At 40.9% G+C, this 21,759-nt stretch overlaps 1 protein-coding gene across 1 annotated transcript in view; it reads right to left on the bottom strand.

The window, feature by feature from the left end:
- Positions 1 to 21,365, bottom strand: part of grin2ba (glutamate receptor, ionotropic, N-methyl D-aspartate 2B, genome duplicate a) — a 65,155-nt gene extending 43,790 nt beyond the window's left edge. Inside the window, exon 1 of the mRNA XM_055152804.1 lies at positions 21,171 to 21,365. Within this exon, the coding sequence (XP_055008779.1) occupies positions 21,171 to 21,365 (195 nt within the window). The remainder of the gene's footprint in view (positions 1 to 21,170) is intronic.
- Between the last annotated feature and the right edge of the window lie 394 nt (positions 21,366 to 21,759).

Here is a 21,759-nt window from a genome sequence, read left to right as displayed (position 1 = left end):
TTGCTGGGAGGAAAATTAACATTCAAATCTGCTTTATTGGCATGACAATGACAGGGACTTGTCTGCGGCGCGTAGGCATGTTAGCAGAAGCCAAAGACAATAAGCCAATCTGTATGCTCTGCTTCTTATACCTCACCAGTTGCTACTCCTTGTGGATGCTCCATCAGCGGGTTTGTATTAGGAAAGCTATTCAGTGTCCAGTGTGTTTTGATACAGTAAAGATTCTTGTGACGGTAACACTGCATACTAAACTGACATACTAAAGATTTAATCCCGGGAGAAAAAACAAAAAACAAAAAACAGTTTAACAACCCTTCTCATTGCCAAAGGTTTACAGTGCATCCACTGTGCTGTGTCAACACAATAAAATGCACAGTGTAGTAAGTGAAAACATTCAATTTAGTTTTTACTGTGATTTTAATAGCTGTTTGTGTTAATTGAACTGTAAAAAAGGCCCGAGGTTACGGTCAAATTCAAGACGTTATGCTGGTTCAGTCAATATCTATGACTGCATTTCTTTTCCCTACATGTTGTAAAATGTAAGAAAACATTGTTATTGCTTTTATAACTTCTGTTTCTGCCAGTTATACATTTTTTATTTTACACTTTTTGGAATATATGAGCATGTAGTAGTCTGTGCTGATTAATCCATGCTATTACATTTAACATTAAAATTTATGCAAATGCAAAACTTATAGAAAACACAAAACGTTCTCTTCTCTGCCCCATATCTTTCACAGTGTTATCGTGGCAGCGCACATAGTTGGCTGTTACTGTTTTTAACAGGAACAGTAGCTAAACAGTAACACTACAGCCTTGAGCGGCGACCATCACCCTTCATTAGGAAACTCATTGAGCCTCGATGGTCCCAACCCATAAACACCTATTGGTCCACTCCACACGTGTCCCCCAGCCCACTCCTTCCTCCTTACTCACGTGGACCACCTCGTACCATTATAGCCCCTGCCCTGATCTTCTCTTGCTCTACTCCTTGTGTCTCTACGATCAGTGTCACCATCAATTAACAGATTTCACGCGGCCGGACACGGCCTTTACAAAGAACCAGTTGAAATGAGAAGGAGAGGTGGAGCAAGATAGCAGGCAGAATGGAGGTGAAAGTGTGTCTGCTGACAACAGGGCGAGATACAGGCGCATGTCAAAGCGGTATTGATATAATGCACAGCTGACTCCCAGTAGTCAAGCACAATAAGCACAATCAGAGCCACATTAAAATCACCATGAAGAATTAAAAATAATTCTAAAACTATGCATGGTGATGTTATAAATTCAAGTCTGAGATAATATTTGCATTGTATAAATTTTATCAAGACATTTCCAAAGTGCTACACACAATAAGAATCAACAATAAAAATAAACACATTCATCTTAGATACATGCACCTAAACTATAGCATGACTTCTATATGTAAGTAAGTACTCTAGGGCATTGCCTCTAAACCCTTAATAAGTGTTGATTGGTTAAGATTAGAGATAGTTTTTCGGGTCACTGACAAAAGGGTGAACATCAGCATAAACCTTTCACGGAGCGATTAACCTTTCATGTGTGATTTCATATGCATAAACACCTCTGATGTATGGCTCTCCATATTGCTCTAAGCCCTGGTTGTGATTTCACACCTCTTCCCCTCCCCTCCCTCTCCCTGGTCTCTGGCTGACAGTTGGTTGCAGCAGTCAGTGATGCTCCACAGTGGAGGTGCTCCTCCTGGTGAGGCGGCATTCAGGGATGGATGGTTGCATAGAAAGCTTCTGCTGCAGCAGGCACCACAACGCAGATGAGAGCTGGAGCCTGTGAGCACACAGAACATGCACCTGTGTACATCCGAGCGCTTCAACACACCAGCTGTGCCAGAGAAAGAGGCCTTTGGCAGGCAGTGCATGCAGCCGCTCCGTGTCTCACAACATACGGCAAAGAAGGATTCTGGAACTGACACCTCTGACTCACAACACGCATGATCCAACCAAAAACCGGAGACGAGCTTTAGGAAAGATTCTAACTGACAGGTACTGGCACTAAAGCAGCAGGCAATACAAGCAGAGCCAGGAGTTCATATGTGGACATTCTCTACTTGCATCTCATTTTATATAAATACGTAAAATATTATAAATGCTTTCTATTTAGATTCAAGTTTTACTTTAGCACAGCTTCCACACATAAATGCTTCTAACATTTATACATTTTATTGAAATTATTACACTAGAGTTATGATGACTTGACAAATATGTTTGACTTCACAGATTAATTAACATCCTAAATCTTATTATAGTTGTCCAGTGATGTTTCCTTAGTAAAAGGGTGATTCAAACAAAAAGCAAAGAGTTATTGTGAGAGATATTTGGATCTTGAACAGCAGCAAATGGACCAGAAAGTCCTAGCGGTCTTAAATCTCCAGCACGGGCAGATATTTAGTTTTGGCCAACCTGCTGCCTAAAGAACATAAAGCTTTATTTGAACACTTTAGTGCAAAGAGGTAATTGCACAAAACATGACTACATTACTCTTGTATAGGTCTGTGGTAAAATGGCTGTGGGTGAGTTTGTAGTAAATATGAATGACAGAATTTGGGAAATATACAAAAAACTCTGCCCCATATATCAGCCCAAAAATATTAGTGCATGAGTAATAAATAAAATAATAAAATAAACATGCACGATATAACACACACACTTCAGAGTTGGTGCACTCATTATATTTATGTAATTTCTTTTTTTTTTTTTTAGGTGTAATAGTGATGAATTAATGATATTCATTGCACAGTGGTAGTATCCAGTGCAACACAATATTAGTATTGCAACTACCCCTGCAGAAATATCTCCAGCAGCAGTACTGATACATGAGTGCCAGCGGAGATGTCTACCACTGCACAAGAACAAATTAGACATGAAAATCACATGAGCAAAGGCCAACAACAGCGAGGAAAGAGCTGAGCTCAGTTGCTGATAACACATGTAAGTGTATTGCAGCTGAGACAAATGTGAACTGTTAATTTGTGCAGCGCCTACAGCAACACGAATGGGAAACTAAGAGCAGAGCAGGATGATTACAAGGCCTGTACAAACCCTGCAGTAGGTAATGGGCTGCAGTGGCGCTGTGTGTGCTTTGTGTAATGACTTACCACACTGAGGGTATGGAGCGGGCAGCAACAATGGACTGCACCACCAGCAGAGGGGAGCCGGGGTGATGCTATATTTATTGAGCAGATAGGCCTGGCCCCTGTCCAGTGAGTGAATGGGGTGACATGGAAGATGGAATTAAACTGCACCTAAACCAGTCTAGGTGCCAGTGTCCTACAGCGTAAGAACAGGGTCATCCACTGCTTTATGATGAAGATGACACTTTATGCTAAATGTTCATTTTGACACTTTTGCTGTGAGTTTAAATGGTAATAACACAATAAAGGCCACACATAGGCTGTCACTATCATTATTACAGCAATTCATGTTTTTTCTGCATGATTAATTTAAAAAAAGGGTTTACAGATTATCATGCTTAGTTATTTTGTCAGTCATGCAAAGTATGCAAAAATATTTCACTATTTTCTGATCTATATTAATTAGTGCTGTCATGCGATTAAAAAATTGAGAGATTAATTAATTATGATCTGTAATTAATTAATCTAATTAATCTCATTTTAATCTCACCTAAATATTGCTGAGAAAAGCCTTCAATTTGAGGTATTTTCATTTAAATTCATTATTACATTATTGTGGCAGATCAAAAGACTGATATAGATTTAAAAAAGTGACTTTATAAAGTCAATTTATTGTTTAACAAATCTCTCCAAATTGGCTGTTGAGCCCAAGTCTCCATGAATAAGAAACTGTTCCCTGTAAAGTAGCAAAGACGAGGAAATCTGAACATAATAACTTTTGTCTACTTAAAGACAATAAAAAGTCCAGTCTTTCCTTAACCATATTAAAAATATTATTGATAGAGAAATGCTTTATATATGAGATCACTGGTTTAGTCCTAGTTTAGTCCTGGAATGGATTAATCCTGGTTTTAGTCCTGGTGTTAGTTCGAGTTTAGTCCTGGTTTAGTCCTGGTTAAGACCTGGTTTAGACCTGGTTTTAGTTCTGGTTTTAGTTCTGGTTTAGTCCTGGTTTAGTCCTGGTTTAAGACCTGGTTTTAGTTCTGGTTTTAGTTCTGGTTTTACTTCTGGTTTAGTCCTGGTTTAGACCTGGTTTTAGTTCTGGTTTTAGTTCTGGTTTTAGTCCTGGTTTAGTCCTGGTTTAGTCCTGGTTTAGACCTGTTTTAGACCTGGTTTTAGTTCTGGTTTTAGTTCTGGTTTAGTCCTGGTTTAGTCCTGGACTGGATTAGTCCTGGTTTTAGTCTTGGTGTTAGTTCTGGTGTTAGTTCACAGGAGGAAGCGCGGTTTACGCAGCGTACGCGAAAAAACACGATCCACACGCGGCTCACGGGAGCACATCGGTGTCCGCGCAGTAACTACGGAAGGAAACGTGGTCCGCGTTCTCAGGTTGATGACGATGATGAAGGTGTGTGTTTGTGTTTGTTTGTGTTGTGTGTGTTTGTGTGTTTGTGTGTTTGTGTGTGTTTGTGTGCGTGTCCCCTCATGTGGCAGGTCACTATAGGACAGTAGTGCAGACATCATGAGTCTATGCAGGTTGTTTTCACCAGTGACATTTAAGTTGTAGGCGATTTTATATTTGTTATTTTCTTTTATATTTCACGTCGGGAGAATAATTTCCAAGACACGAATGTGTTTTTACCTGTGCACTGCTGACCTCTGTTCTACTGGCTCTTCGACCTCGTCCATTGTGCGACTGACGCCGCCAACGTGAACATGACGTTTACATCGCTCTTACTGCACGCGTTTTGTGTGGGTTTCCGGCAATGAGTGGAATTACCGAAATAAAAAAATGTATAAATGTGTTTTTTTTGTGTATGTGTGTGTGTGTTATTGTCCCAACAACACATAAAAACAGGTTTTATAATAAAGCAACTCGCATACAGAAACACTAAAGTTAGAGATTAAAAATGAGATTAACACGATTAAAAAACATAACGCGCTAAATATGACTGTAATTAATTAATCGCAATTAAAGCGATAATTTGACACCCCTAATATTAATATTGTTTCCTCATAAAAAGCATACCTGGAGTTGTGTTTTGTTTCATTTACAAATGTTTAACAAAATAATACATAATATTGCAATCTTTTATACAGTAATATATCACACTTCAAATGTCTTATCTTGTCTTATCATAACTGAATTACAATGAAAAACTAGTAAATGACAGATACATTGAAATGTTAGACAGTGTGAAATGGGACATACTCTTATTAGAAGCAGCTTATTTGAATTATATAGTATAACATAATAACAAAATAATAAAAAATTTAACTAAATAATAACAGAATATGTCTGTTATTGTGGATGTTTTAATCAAAATAAAATCCTCTTGTTAGCTTTACATTACTTGGATAATTGAAACAATAATCAGCAGATTACGCAACAATGTATAGCTGTAGAGCCAGTATCTTTCAGTAATTTAGGGTTATGTTTTCAGCAGTATGAGGTCATCCTTTTTTTCTCTCTCTGAGCAAAAGCAGCAAAAAAAGAAAAAGAAAAAGAAAAAAAGATTTGTATTATCATTCCAATAGGCTTTGTGGCGTTAGGATTACATTGTCTCACTTGAGCCAGCCAGTAACAAATACTACAAAGACTTTTTTTTTTTAATGCATGAAGAAACGGTTATGTGTAAACAGAAGTGGAATGACAAGACAAAAACGAAATGCAGTTCTACTTAGTCCTGTCTGTTGTGCTTTCAGTGCTGTTTGATAAAAGATGCTTGTCGGTGCTTTCATAGAGCTGGACGCTAACTCAGTGAGCTTCGGAAAGGCTAACGCATCTGTGACCACGGTTCAGGTGCACTTACCAAAAAAGCTTTGCCAAGGTGAAAGTAAACAGCTGAGGCAAAATGGACTAGAGTCACGCGGTAGGAAATGGACATGTGATGTGACATAAAAAAAACTCTTATATTGCTCAAAACTAAATGAAGTGGGAAAAGGGTAAATGGTTTTATCACCAAATCTGAAAAGGTTCTTCCTGCTCCGCTCTGGTCTTATCTTTGAGCGATATAAAGGATCAGCTGAGCGCGCCCTCATTAGACTAAAGAGGCAGGTGCTCCATCATTGGCATTTCATTTCCATCAGGCCTCATCCTCTTCAGTGTAATGCGCTCGGCACGCACTGGGAAGCGTGACTTAATGTTTGCTTTATTTGTTTGTGCTGCACAGTCAATAGGCCAGGGGTCACTCCTTTCCAATTGGGAGGCCACAATAAATGGCACAGTGACAACAATTAAAAGACATGCCAGTAGATAGTGGGAGATAAGTGGGTCGCTAAGGGATGATGGTTAAGTTTACATGAGGGGTTTAATTTAATTCAAATGATCTGAGCTTAAAAGTCTTGAAAATTTAAAAAACAACACTAGATCATTTTAAGCAATTTGCGAAGGTCCAAGATATTCCTCATTTACCTTACACATTGACAGGATCCTAATTATTCACCAGGATGAGCTAAAGGTTTTTCACAACTTTCATAGACCAGAGCAAAGTTCTTGAAGCTAATAATGACTAGCATGCTAACCGCACACTTCTTGATTATCTCTTCGTTAAATGCTCAAGAACCCCAAATATTTACAAATATTTACAGTATTGGGGCAAATATTTACAAACATTTACAGTATTGGGCCAAAAATACATCTTTCTCAAATGTACGGAAAAAAATCGGGTACAGGCCATGCCCATAAATATTTGTAAATATTTGCCCCATTACTGTAAATATTGGGGAAAATATTTACAAATATTTACAGTATTGGGCCAAAAATACATCTTTCTCAAATGTATGGAAAAAAATCAGGTACAGGCCATGCCCATAAATATTCTCCAGCAAAGTATCATGAACCTAGCCTGATCCATCAGCCAAAGTGAAACCGCCTGACCAAGCAGCATTAGAATGTTTGCTCGACGGTATTTAACCAATAGCTGCTATTTGGTCGTGACGTATGTAATTCACCAAATCCCGTAGGAAGAAGGGCAATAACATCTTTCTCCTTGATAAAATTCACCAAACATTCTCTTTGTTCCAGCTTTAAATCCTTGATCTCGGGAATCGTTGCCAACACAGAATGTACAGCTTCGTCTATATCCATCTCGACTGCTTTGTTTACTGTTGTGCTGTATCACAAAAGTCACCCAGATAGGCGCTTAAGTTTGACGTCATGGCTTCACAGCTCTTCACTGATTGGTCGATGTGCGGTCTACAACTTCAGGGGTTCTTGCAAACCGTCTAGTAGGGCTGGGTATAATTAAGAAGTTGCCAATATGATACATACCTCGATACATAGGGCACGATACAATATATATCTCAATACAGTGCACTTTCAGTTCGATACAATATATTTTAAATCGATTCAATACAGTAAAAAATAATGGCTAAATCATGGCTGTGATGCTAAAAGTCTTTGTTAAACCACTTCTTGTGCAAAGTTCACATGAAATATAAACATTTTAATCATCAAAACAGTGAATATGTCAAATAAATGAGTTTCCTTTCTCTAAATAACAAAACGGTGGCGCTGTTACAAAAGAATTTAGTAAAATATACCAAAAAATACTCTCGGCATCGATACAGCAGTCCACAATATCGATACTGTATCATTACATTAAACGATACGATATATCAATATTTCAGTATTTTTGCACACCCCTAGCCTCTAATGTATTCCGATTCCTGACCTAGTCACTGGAGAAAAATGAAATTGAGTGGAGGCACTAGGTGGAGGCACTAGGTGGCGCCAGCCTGGCTACAATGAACCAAGCTCCAGATCTGGAGATGGACAGAGCTCACCCTCCCAGACAACAAATACAATTTTGAGAAGCTTGGTCAATATTTTTTGCTCACCAGGCAATGAGAAGTACAGAAGACTTGAGTCTGGCCAAATCATTCCACCTTTTACTGACTCAATTCTTCCCTATCTCTGGTCTATAAAGACAATCAAACTGTTTTATCTAACAAGTCACACTTTCCCTTTTGTCTTACACTGTCCTAATATATGTCCTACTTCTAAACCCACTTATTCCCTCCATCTCGTGGTCTTCCTCTGGAGTCTAGTTCTTTCTCCCTCCTCCTTTCTCCCTCCACCTTTCTCCCTCCACCTTTCTCTCTCCTACATTCCCTCTCCTTCTTTCTCCCTGCTCCTTCCTCTCTCCTACTTTTCCTCTCCTCCTTTCTCTCTCCTCCTATCTCCCTCCACCTTTCTCTCTCCTCCTATCTCTCTTCTCCTTTCTCCCTCCTCCTATCTCTCTCCTCTTTTCTCTCTCCTCTTTTCTCTTTCCTCCTTTCTCCCCCCACTTTTCTCTCTCCTCCTTTCTCCTTCCACCTTTCCCTCACCTCCTTTTCTCTCCTCCTTTCTCCCTCCTGCTTTCTCTTTCCTCCTTTCTCTCTCCTCCTTTCTCCATCCTCCTTTCTTCCTCCTCCTTTCTCCCTCCTCCTTTCTTCCTCCACCTTTCTCCATCTTCCTTTCTCCTTGCACCTTTCTGTCTCTCCTCCTTTCTCGCTCCTCCTTTCTCCGTTCTCTCTCCTCCTTTCTCCCTCCACCTTTCTCTCTCCTCTGTCTGGTTGCAGTTGCTCAGCCCCCTTCGTCCCCTCGTCCTGCTGTTCTCCTTCCCACCTTCCCTCTTTCCCGGTATCTCCGCACTGCTGCTCCATCTCTTCCCTCTCAATCACTCTCCTTGCAATGTTAATTCAAATTGCCTGCTTTGGGAGGACAGTGCTGTTCCAATAATGCCGAAAGCACTTAGCAGAATATAATCAATCTTTACAACGCTTTCTCCCTTTCTCTTCTTTTCTTTTTCTCACTCAATTTTTGTATTTCCTGTTTTTAGCATGGACAAAATCATTCTATGTATTGCTTAAGCATTCATTTACTGTACTGTCTGCAGGATGAATTTTACATTTTGCAAGGATTCAGCCAGAAATTTCTGTTTAACATTCCTTCAAGGGTATATGTAATATGTTTCTTTATGTGGGAAGAGAGCCAACGGAGCACTGGACACAGAGCATTTGTGGTCTTTTTAAGTTTTTTGAACCATATCGCTTTTGTTTCTGGTTCTGATATTGTCATATTTCAGTTATGGGATTCGGACATCGTAATTGTGTGGTTGTTGGATGTCTTAACAGCGGAAAACAGGCTCTGGAAGTTTGCAAACTCCATAAATGCAAAAGGGAATCAGATCTGTGTGACTGCAAACCTCTGTTCAAACTGTTTCCTATCACAGTGGAATTGAAAAATAGTGAAAAGTGAAGGCGATGGGCAGTATTGATACACAGGAACGACGAAGAAGGAAACCTTTGGTTGCCTAATAAATCATCCCGACATTTTATATGTGGAGTGCCATCAAAGCTGGATCCCATTTGTTAAGAGAGAGGTACAGAAGTCGAGCAGGCTGAGCTCGCACTTTCTTATTCGACTGACTTTACAGCAACATCACTTCTTGGTCGCTTTGCAGTGGAATGTGTTTCTTGGCAAACAGCTGTGGCCTTTTGCTTTAGCGTTGACTTTTTAAATTCGTAACCAAGGTTGAGTGAGGGATCGGGATTTTGTTTTTATCGTGCTCCACATACAAAATGTTTGCTGCAAACTGAGGATGATTTCTTAGGCAGCCAAAGGTTACCTTTTTCGTCCTTCCTGTGTATCAATACTCATCCAACAACCACACAATTACGATGTCCGAATCCCAAAACTAAAATATGACAATATCAGAACCAGAAACAAAAGTGATATGGTTCAAAAGACTTGGATGGCAGATGGTGCCGTTTTCCTGCCTGCGCCTCCACAACCAGACACATCACAATAACGTCACGTGATCATTCTGAGGAAGAGAGCAGGTGAGAAGTCAAAACTGCCAGGTATGAAAACAAACTACATTTTGGTCTGAAAAAGTAGTCTGCTAGAGTAAATTATGTGAAGACCAAATGAAGCTCCTTCTGACCAGTTGGATAGTGTCTACATGTATGTTTGTATGCTTTTGTAGTCCACACAAATTTGATAGTTATGCAATATCTAGTGGACAGGATGAGTCTGAACATATAACTCTGACATTCTACACAGCACTCTGCCTCAGTGCTCTGTGCACTTAAATCCACTGCTGGTTCCTGTCGCGGTGCTTCTGACACATCTGTATATCCATCCCTCCACCCACCATCTCTTTGCACTCACTTTTTACCACTAAATATTCAACTCCCACACTTCAATTCACTGTGCGGCACTGCGTGGCTTCCTGTTCTCCGGCCGCCTCTCACTCTACATGTCCTCGCTGCTGTCCTGTCAGGTTTAGGCGAGTGTGGAGTGGACAAATGGGACAGTGGACCACCATACACCGCACATGCATACAGACACAGATAGAGAGGGGCAAGGAGATGTTGCTGTGAAACACTTTGGCTCCACACAGACAGGCTGCGTTTCCCTGGCAACATGGTTTCCATCGTAACAGACCTGCTAAGGATGCTATTAGCGGAGAACAAAAAAAGAATGCCACTCACTGCCTGTATATGGAGCGCACACACGGGTAAGGCGCACAAAAACACTAGTCACAAACACTCACAAGCTCTGCACATCAAGTACACAACCATTGCTGCCACCTACACAGTGCTCCTGCCCAGCTATTCAGCATCCGGCCACCACCACTACCCCTCAGCCCACACAGTCTATATCATGGATAATGTGTCTGGCACCTGCCAGCGGGGCCGCACTGCTGCTGTACACTGTCTATGGTAAAGCTGACCATTTACATTTGAGAAACCAGCAGGGCGCCCCATGAACAGGAGCACATGCATATGGCCACGGGTGAAAAGGGAAAATTGTAAATCAATAACACACCGAGCAGTCAGAAGTACAGATTGTGAAGGTCAGCGCGACTGCGAGGAGAGGCAACAGCTTCAAGGATTCATGTTCAGAGAGAAGCTGCGAGATGAAAATGAACAAACAGTATTTAAGTAGGTATTTTACAGTGGAGTACTTTTTTTGTTTTGTTAGTTTACCAGCACAAAGGAGACTAGAGTAAGTAGATTTAATAATAATAACATCTTTACACAAATAAAACATTTCTTCTATCTTAAGCATGGTATGCAACAGTATACAGTGGTAGGGTAGTGCTGCTCTTGCTCAGTGTGTGAAGTGGCAGGCTGGACAAGGAAGTCTCACAGACAGCATGGTGATATTACTGTAGGCAGCAGGCATGTTGCACTCGCTCCGCTGCTCCAGGCAATTTGAGACAATAACCTACTTTCCACTGCAGGGCTCAAATGCTACATTATATACAACACACTGTAAACCAGTTTTATACACTGACTTTTTTCAACATTTATTTAGTGCTGCTCAGATTGATATGAGGACAGGTCCTTTTCTGTATTACTAATGAATAAAGTGTTTGAAGACTAGTTCAAATACTCCTGTTAGAGTTTCTAATTGAGTTGTTGAGTATTGCCAGCAGCTTTGGAGAGTATATTATGACTTTCCCCAGGCACTGCTCCATGCAGGGCAGAGGAATGCTGCGAATAGCAACATGCATTTAGGTTATGTGCTATGGCGTACTCCAGACCTGCACACAGGCAGACAGACAGTGTCACTCCTGCTGATGTTGTATGCTGTAAGTAACTCATGGGAAGGATGGTAAGAAATAATGGCTATGACAAATAGAAATACAGGTGAGTAGGCCTCTTGAAGAAAATCTCCTGCAGGCTGTAACACAATAAAGAAGTGATGCATTCCTTGTGGCCAGAGACAGCAGTGTGGTCACATAAAGTCAGGTCTAGTAACAAATTACAAAAAGTTGATAAAATGTCACTTGAGTTGGAAAATGATCAGATGAAAGGGAAACAGAATGAAGTATGAAATATTTTTGGGTGCTTCCCAATTCCTGGAAACAGGCTTTGTACATGTTTATTGCTGATTTACCGCTTTATAGCAGTCATTCAAGTCAATGGGGTCATAACGCGGCTGAGATCTACAAGATGATCCCACCCACACACATGAACTAATATGACCACCAATTAGATTTTTAAATTTCATTTTTATAGTGACTTGCTCAGTACAGTCTTTACACTGGTACAGGGTGTATCATCTGTAAGAACAGGTCTGTGAAAGAAAAAAATCTTTGTTTACCATAATTCTAAATAAAATTGAATAACTTCTAGAGAGTATATCCTAAATGACAAAAACAAACACATACATAATTAATGGAATAGAAAATAGAGAATACCACACTAGTGCTGACTCCATATAACATCATAATATGGTTAATAATATGCTAAGCTCACGTGGCATGCTGCCTTTTTAGTTCAGGAGTATAATGTATAGCCTGCGTTTTGCTTTGTGTGGTCGTATAAATCATGCCGGGGTGCGCACAAAATCTAATCGTACATACAGATACAAATTCACTTCTCTTTTTCAGAACACTTATCTCAGAGGCTGGCAGCGCACGGCGAGATAAAAGCTGAGCTACACTACTGTATGTTGTGGAATGGTTCTGATCAGATGTGATGCTCACTGGAGGTAGCTGCTTTCTGCTGGCTCTCATCCACAACGAAGTGAGAATCCAGCACAGGTCTGATCTGCTCACTGTTTTTATTTCTTATCTAACACTGCTACCTTGGCACGAATTGAAAAACAATGCAAGATTGTACAGCGAGACATTGTGTAACATCATGCAGCTTTAGAGATGGATATCTGAGTCAGACTATTCTGACCACTACTCAAAAAGTATAAATCTCTTACATATATCAGATTTTTCTCATAATTAATAAAATAAGCAGGGGCTAAAACCAGTCTTTCCTGTAAACAGAGGAGACTATGGTAGTATCATTTTGCCCCCATAATCTAAAACACATGATTATGGTAAAACACATAAAAGACATAAGCATATAGAAGTAACTATTCCTACTTGATCTGTAAACAGTGCTCATTTGATCAGGAGACTCCTTAAGTGACCTTCATACTCCAAAACTTATATTAAATACAATTATTTACAAATGGATCACTTGTGCCACCATAGTCTCAGTATAAAGCCATAGGAAACACTGGCTAAAACCATAGACTGCATATGGGATAAACATAAAATGTAGACTATATCGGCCATGTATCTCCAACACAAAGGCAAATATAAACTTTTACTTTTTTGCCTACTGACTTGATAAGAGTATATGGTAAATACAAATCTATTATAGCATAGTTCTTCTTCCACATAGAGTTCTGTTTATCAGGAACACAGTTTAACTGCAGTGTCTGGTCGCGTTATGCCCATAACATCTATTCCGTGTGTTTGACTTTGCTCTTCAGCTGTGAACAGGCGTCCGGGCACCAGTCGACAAAAGTGTCTGACACAGGACTGATGTGACAACCAACAAATACACAAACTCAGGCTTTAATCACGGCCCAGCAGGGCTCTGCTGAGGCTGATGATAATAACCCATGATAGTTAGCATAGTGATACACAACGCATGACTAATGATTATGATGTCCAGAGGTACAACTGCACATGACAATAATCACAAGGCATATTTTTAGACTCAGCCATCTTTATGTATGGAGGACAAAGACGTTAGTGTTTATTCCTGCCTGGGGGAGATTTGATCAAGAATGAAAAAAACATTAGTGCTAAATTTTGTATACATTTATGCACTGATTATGGCCGCATAATATATTACAACCTCTTAGTGACAATGTGTATGGTTGTGAGTTGTGGCAAACTATAAGGCAGCAAAAAATGTTGGTCCCAAAGAAAATGTATACATTCTATTGTCTTGGGAATGTATGAACCTTATTATTTTATGGTTCTAAGATATTATCAATTATTATGGACCACTACTGAAAACCCTATGAATTGAATTGAAAAGTAGGACTTGTCTGTCTATGTGTATGTGTCTGTGTTGCTACCTGTATATCTCATACACAAACAGAAGTTTCTGTATGAGGTATACATATATTAATAATGTGTCCAGTATTCTGATCCCAGCAAATAAACATGCACAGAGTGCAAATTAACTATTATATATCATGTTCTTAAAAGGCAACAGTGAATCCAATTGAGAGGTACTTATAATATTGGCGCGTCTCATGAAGACGAGATTGGAGCCAAGTGGGCCAAAGTGTGTATAGCATGAAGGCTGCTGGAAGACATTTGAGTTATTGTCATTTGTGACTCATCACTGTGTCTGTGGTGTCTCTCAGAACATGTCTGTGTGGATCACACAGTCTGAGGCTGCAGCACTCAGGCTAAATGCAGAATAAAGAGGAGGTGGTATTTGCTGTAATTTAGAGGAACAAGCGAAGGGAGGGCAAACATTTACATTCATCACAGGAGCTCGCCTCGGCTCACATGACGTGGGAAAGAGAGGGGGAGAGCGCCAGAATCAGCCAGAACAGCTGAGACAAAAAATAGGTTCTTTGAGACGCAGCCAGACAGAATGGGGTTGTGGAAAACCATCTTTTCTCTACTTTCTCTATTTATTGCTACAGCAGATTTTGGGAAGAATCCATAATTCCTTAGTTATTTTCAAATTAACACACATGGTCTTGTTCTGTGACCCAGCTTCTGTTCTGTGTGTTGGTTACCAAATGTCAACATTTACAAATGGACATAAGTGGATACACAGGTGGATAATCTTTTTTACATACACCGAATTTGAAGCTTTGAAGTGTGCTTAATCTAACCCCATTCCATTTGAGGTTCGGACATGTTGGTCTTCAGTCTTTAGTTTTCCTTTTCCACATTCCAACCTTCCATTTCTGAGCTCGCCTGCCTGTGCCAGTTTCGTTTCGTCTTACCTTCATTTGCTCTTTTTGGCTTTTAAGCACTATTCCAAACATAAGGCCACAGCTAAGAAGCACTTTGAACAAAGAAAGTGCAAAAAACACTAGCTTGTGGGATAAGAATCAGAGGAACAAAAAACACACAAATAAAAATAAATAAAAGCAAATCCTGAAACCTTTTATGTGAAGAATGGAATACAAATCCAATGGCAGAGTCTAGCAGCAATATTTATCTAACTGAAGGTTTTAACGAAGTAGTGCTTGTTCTACAATTCACCTGAATATATCCTTTATGCTCTGACACAAACTGAAATTAAGAGTGGGTGCTTGTTATTAACATTCACATAGATGGTGGCAGGAATTTGAATGCCAAATAGGTACTTTGAGCAGAATAATATGAAAATTGTTTATCATCAGAATGCTACACTGGTGCTAGAGGATTTTGGAGGCCGTGCAGTGAGTATGTGAGTCTGGCTGAATGATAATTTCACAGGAACACTGAGAGTGTTGAAAAGGCTGGAGCTGTGATAGTTTGTTTACAGGACATAGTCAGCACCCGTCACCACAAGATGGACGCTGCTTCAGAACAGGGCTGGGAAATCACTAGGAGACAAAGTTCGGATCTGGGATCCTTGGACTGTGAACAAAAGAATGGTCTGTTGAAATAAAAAAAATAGGGTGGAGGAAGGTGGGGCTAGAGTTAATAAGGGTCTCACCAAAGAGCTGAAGTATGGTCCATGAGTGAATTGGAGAGGAGAGGAGACAGCAGAGAGGGCAAGTTGTGTGTTTAAATAGACCGAAGGACAGAGGTGTGCTGGGAAGTAAACTGCCATAGAGAAGTGAAGGAGGTGTTTTTGGAAGCTGCACTGTTGTGGGACACCACCCCATTGGGACAGAGAATGAGAACTAAACAAAGAGGAAACGCCAGCTTACTTTAGACTTCATCATATGTGATAGACAGACTGAACTTTAAGCCTTTCTAGAGCCGTGGGTTATAGATAAAGTTATGTGCTGAGTTTAAAATGGCCACATTCTAAATGGCTGAGGTAAATTCAGACCAACGGGGTTGGAAAATGGGCCACATAAATTTAGGCCTCTCAATATCTCACTTTCTCTCCCTATCTCTCCCACTCACTCTCCTCCCTCTTCTCCCCCTCTCTTCACCCTTTCCTCTCTCTCTCTTCTCTCTCTCTCTCTTCTTCCATCTCTCTGTGTCCCTCTCTTTGCACCCCCCTCTCTCTGTGGCTTTTTTTCCTCCTGCAGGAAAAGGGGAACACACTGAGCCGTCTTGTTCTAAACCAGGACAAACAGAAGCCCATTACATCAGGTGAGACGAGGACAGGAACAGGAACAATAACAGTACAAGTTAATATGGATACACTACATTATACTCTAGGTCATGGGGCATCATTTGGCTGTTAGGCTTCTTCCACATCATCAATCAACAAACCAGTGTAGAGTCTCACTGTTATAGATATAGGACATAAGGAGTCAGAATCTTGGCATATTTCCATCTATTGATTACAATGTACAATCACAATTTGAACATAATACTGGCTCATGTCAGCCTGAAATAAATTATTATTGATATTGATTATATATGAGACTTCAAATAAAATCCACATATAAACGTTTTGATCGGTAAATTGTATTTTGAAAACAAACTCTTTTTCAAAGACATATTCCTGTCTCAACTACGAATATAACAAAGTAAGAAGAGGTGTCAGCATCAGGCTATGAATGCTCCTAATCTCGTCTGTTTCAACTAGCCAGCGTGCAGCCATGCTAACAGAGCATTACATTAGTACGGGTGTCTGTATAGGTGCTATTGTAGGACAGTAATGAAAATTAGCCACAGGTGTAAACCCCACAAGGTGTGATGAGTGCACCTCAAACATAATGACATCTGCATAGACCAGTGCACAAAAATGTCCTCACAATGGCAACATACTTCTCCTAAATGAAGACTAGGCTTTAATTACTGAGCTTAAATCAAGCTGATGTAGTAATTACCAGCAATTCTCCTTGGACACTGTTCAAAAGTAATTCAACATGAGAGGAAGAATCTGCATGCTCATAATGCAGCACGCAAAAGGACACTAAACTGTCCCTCTCCTCACAGCATCTGAGGCTCACGCCGCTAAATGGCCATATTTAGAACACCTACTGTTTGGGCATAAGACAGTAGATCACTTCCTGTTGGTTTGTTCCTCAGAGTCCTGAGCGGCACATCTCTAAATATAACAGTGAGACCCGATGAAAGACTGTGTGGGGCTTATGCTGATGTCATACACCCCTTACATAGATCTTCATATATTAATTGACCTTCCACTTTAACAAGCGTGTGTGTATGAGTATGTGGGCGGGTGTTGGCTTTAAATATGGCTACATGTTGTTCACATAATTTCCCTCAGGTCATCTGAGCTGGCTGCCTTCTCCTTTTTACATTAATTGCTAGCAATCTCACAATTAAGCCCCTCTCACAAGTGAATGCTATCTCTGTCCTAATCTGCAGCAGTGGCAACCTCCGCTCCTGGATTAGCTCACTGCTCGTATTATGTAGCGGCCCTGGGGTGATCAGCGACAACTACAGCTATTTGTACCACTACAAAGCCATACCTTCTAGAACCGCAGAGGAAAAAGGCTGTCCATGTCTTGATAATGTGAGCATTAGGCAGAGCTTTAGATAAAGCTGATTATGGCCTTCTCAAAGACAGCGTTTAACAGGCAGAGGGCCAGTGGCTTCAGTGACATCGGGTAAATACTGTGACAGCAAAAGCTAAACATTCTGGCTTTATAAAAAAAAAATAAATGTGAAAAATAAATGAGTCAATAGCAGACTTTTAGTCAATTATTATTATTACCTATGTTCCTTTATCACCATGTAGCAGTGGCCAGCCCTGAGCTGATCAAATCATTCTAGATAAGGCTCTTGAGACTATCTCACATACAATTGTACATTAAACCCAACATTAAGCTAATTTTAATGATTCTGGTGGCTCCTTAACTTCAAATAAATTAAAAGAACTCTTGTTCAATCAGTTATGACAAGAATTCTGGATCCATCAAGTCACATCTCACTCAGACTTCCATGAATGACGCAGAAACTAGATTTGTGTGGTATTCTTGCACACACATTCACAGTCCAGTGAAAAGGTTGCATTTCCTGCTTTCACTTCCCGCTCTTTATCTTCCTTGGCCTTACAGATGTGGTTACAGCTGTGCTCTATCCATCTCCCTCTCCTCCTCCATTCCACTTGTATTTAGTGTGTGATTTCCTGGGCAAAGAGGATGCTTCTCTTTCACAAGGCATCCTTCACTGGGAGATGCTCTCTGCAAACACAGGCTGTACGTCACAGAGCTTTTTCCTCCACTCAAGCCCTGACGTTCCTCTTCCTCCGTCACACTGCTGTGCACTCACTCGCATCTTATTTACCCCTCATTCATTGATACAGATGCCTGTGATCTTTGCCACCATCCATCTTCTTACCCAGTACTGGAGCTGTCGGACTTCCTGGTGCCTTTCTTTTACTCATTTAACTCTTCAGTGTAAAAAAATCTTTAAAATCCTAACTCTTAACTGTGAACCTTTGAGTGTTTACATTGAAAGCTACATAAAAACAAGGGTTATTCAGCTCTAAATCTAATATCATATTTGGAAAAAAGAATTAAATGATAAACTGTTTTGGATAAATTTGCACCACTTGGTTGCGGATGTACTGAAAAATGTCATTTACTCTTTGAGATACCACTTTCCTCAACAACATGGCTCTGCGTGAGGCCTTCTATGACACTGAACTGAACGGGACATTCTTTAGCAAAACTTAAAGATGTTTTGATTCAGAGGTCTGACATTTGGCCACTGCACTGGGTTCATTAAATACAAATAATTAGTAAACTCTGTCCAGAAACACTTGTCTGGTTCCATCATCTGTGTGTATTTCTCATGTCAAAATTCAAAATCTATAAAGATGAGCTTTGACAAAAAGAAAATAATAGACAATAATATTGCCAAATGTTGAATGCCAGCATGCGCACCAGGTTGCAATCACAGTGTCTGTATTGGCTTCTGTGAAATAATTTTGTCATCTAAACATTGCCTGAACATCTTACCAGCTCCACTTAGACTTGATTTGAATCCTTTTTTGTCGCCTCTTCTTTGCTAAAACCTCTTTACAGCAGCTGTGCCCTTTCGTCATTATAGTTTGCATCTAATCTATAATTGCTCAGTTTAAGCCCACAGTCTCTACTTTCCTCACCACTTTTATAAGAACTAAAACATCTCATCCACAGTTTCCTGCACTTCTCCCTCCCTCCCTTCTGCTTGTGATCCGGCTCTATCGTATTCTCGCCACTCTATTGTCTCAGCCCATTAAGCAGACACAAATCCGTTTGGAGAGCGCAGCCTGGCTCTGCTGGGTCGTGGTGCAGGCAGCAGGGGGCTCTCAGGAGAGGTAGGCTCTGGGCTGTGGTGGGGGAAATCCATTTAAACCTGTGCCACAAGAGTGGCCCATGTGCACTTAATGAACAATACTGTTGTCCAACACACACATGCTGTACTGAGACACCCCCATGCTTCACTCTCACCTCCTCCTACGTCAATGCGTCTAACCCAGCAATAAAAAACAAACATAAATTTTACACATAATGTTGCCATCTATGAGGAAGGGGTAGTCAGAGAGCAGTTGAAGATTTATACTTACATCTTTAAGGACTTATGGCTTGTGGGACTGTGGGCTACAAATACAGGTGAAAGCCGAAAGCGTTGTGAGGCTAAGTGACACTAATCTGCATGATTTTGTATTTGACAGGAGCGAGTGCTTTTCCTATAACCAACAAGTTGGCAACAGCTACGGGACAAATTCAATTTCATTTAGTTGAGCAAACACACCATTCTTAAGTTTAGCTGGCAGAGCACATGCCACTAAAGCTGTATTGTGCCAATAAAGTTTTTCTACCATGTTTCATGTGACCACATTTGTAGTCTACAACAATTAAATACAGCACAGCTTCACTTGACACTGGCAGCAGAGCTGGCCTGTGAGTGCAGTCGAGTGGAGGAGGACTTGTGGCTGCATTGCTCTTATAGCTTTGATGAGACAGAACAGAGAGAAGAGCAACAGTGATGGCCGCGGGCTCCTCTCTGTCAGATCGCCTCCTGTCTGTGCAGGGCCTGCGACCTGTTGACACCAGCGTCACAGGCAAACTGCTCATATAGGACTCACTCAGGGTGCTAACAGCCTAATGCCATTTTCTCACATGTAAGCTTTCTGCAACTTTCAAATGCATTTTCTGTGAAAAGTTTCAAACATCAGATGCTTTTGTGGAAAGGAGCCCTGGCTCCAGTCACAGAGCGACACTGATAAAGCAGCAGCAGATTGTTTTATCCCATTAGACAAGGCCTCGTCAACAGCCAGCAACTGAGCTCGGAATTTTGCTTCAATCTCCAGCTGATCCTGCCCTTGGCATCAGCACACCCCAGTTTACTCTGCTTCTCACAGTGCACCCAAATGAATGATGCTGCAGTGAGAAAGCAGCCAATCTGACCAAAACCATATTTATAAAGGGAGAGAATCACAGCTGGGTTATGACCCAAATTAAAGGGTCTGTATTATGCACTTTTAATTCTTTTTATAATGCAACATATAGTAGGTATCTTTTAATCTTTAGCAGAACATAAATTGATAAGTTAAAACATAAATGAGCACTTGCACCTTGAATGCAGGACAATACAGAACTCACATGTGGATCAATCAATCAAAATACAACTTTGAGTAAGATAATGTTGAGGCAACATTTTTATAACAGGGGTAAAAGTTATTTTTACATAATGACCCAATTAATATCTGGTGATTGTACACATAAGGCCAAATCATTTCTTGGGTGGTATGTACTGTGAAAAGTTTGAAAGCTCTGGATAAGGAGTAAAGGTGTAAATTACTGAAACATGTACAAACTAAAGCATAACAACTTCTGATGATTATGTGCCATTTTGCCCTTTCAATGTTCAATTAAGCATCAGACAACCTAAGAAGGCAACACTAAGAAGAAATAACCTCATTTTCTAATCATTATACTGTACATAAAAATTATAGCTATAGCTATTACAGCGATTTCGATATGAGGCTGTAGAAAACTGGGCACTATTACGGTTGTGTAAATGTGCTACACAAAGCCTTAGATACAGCTGGTGAAAGGTGCCAGAGAAATGGTGCTCATTAAATGGTGCTGCTAATACTGTTGAGACAAACCTTGTAAGAACTGAGGTGTAAATGTGACTGATACAGCTGAGCTTGGAGTGAATGAAGAGCCTACCTTGGCAGCCATGATCATGGAGGAGCCTCCGCGGACCCCGAGGATGGGAATGTGTGTCTGGGCTGAGATGAAGTCCAAGATCTGAGCGATGGCCTCCTGGTCTGTGTCGTCTCCAAACACCACACCCTGCAGCCAGTGCTCTGTCATCAGATCACAGATGCTTTTGATGATGCTTTTAGGGTCGGTCTCGTTCATGGTAAGCACCTCCACATTAGGGGCCAGGTGGAGGAAATCCTCCTTCTCCCGAGCCCCGGCCAGCGCCACCTCACTGGAATTGCCCACAAGCACCACAGCAATGCTGAGGCCGCGTAGGATGTTGGGCAGAGCCATGTGGTGTGGCGGAGGCTGGGGAATAGGGATGTACTGGGCACCACCGCCGCCTCCTCCGCCCTTTTCTCTTCGGGAGGAGTAGGCAGAAGGAAGCTGCAGTAGCAGCAGCAGCAGAGAAAGGTGGAGCAGGGTGCGGGAGCAGCGCTGGGCCCAGAGCCTCCGTGGAGGGTGTTCCTGGACACAAGAGTAGTCCAAGCTGTGGCCCCCTTTCTTCTCTCCATCGTAGAGGAAAGGGCAGGGGCTGCCACAGACAGGCATG

This window comes from Boleophthalmus pectinirostris, unplaced genomic scaffold (genome assembly GCF_026225935.1).
Source record: "Boleophthalmus pectinirostris isolate CB_2022bp ecotype Guang Dong unplaced genomic scaffold, ASM2622593v1 HiC_scaffold_17, whole genome shotgun sequence".
Lineage (NCBI taxonomy): Eukaryota > Metazoa > Chordata > Actinopteri > Gobiiformes > Gobiidae > Boleophthalmus > Boleophthalmus pectinirostris.
The sequence above is the reverse complement of the archived record's forward strand: the minus strand, read 5'-3'. Positions and strand labels throughout refer to the sequence as shown.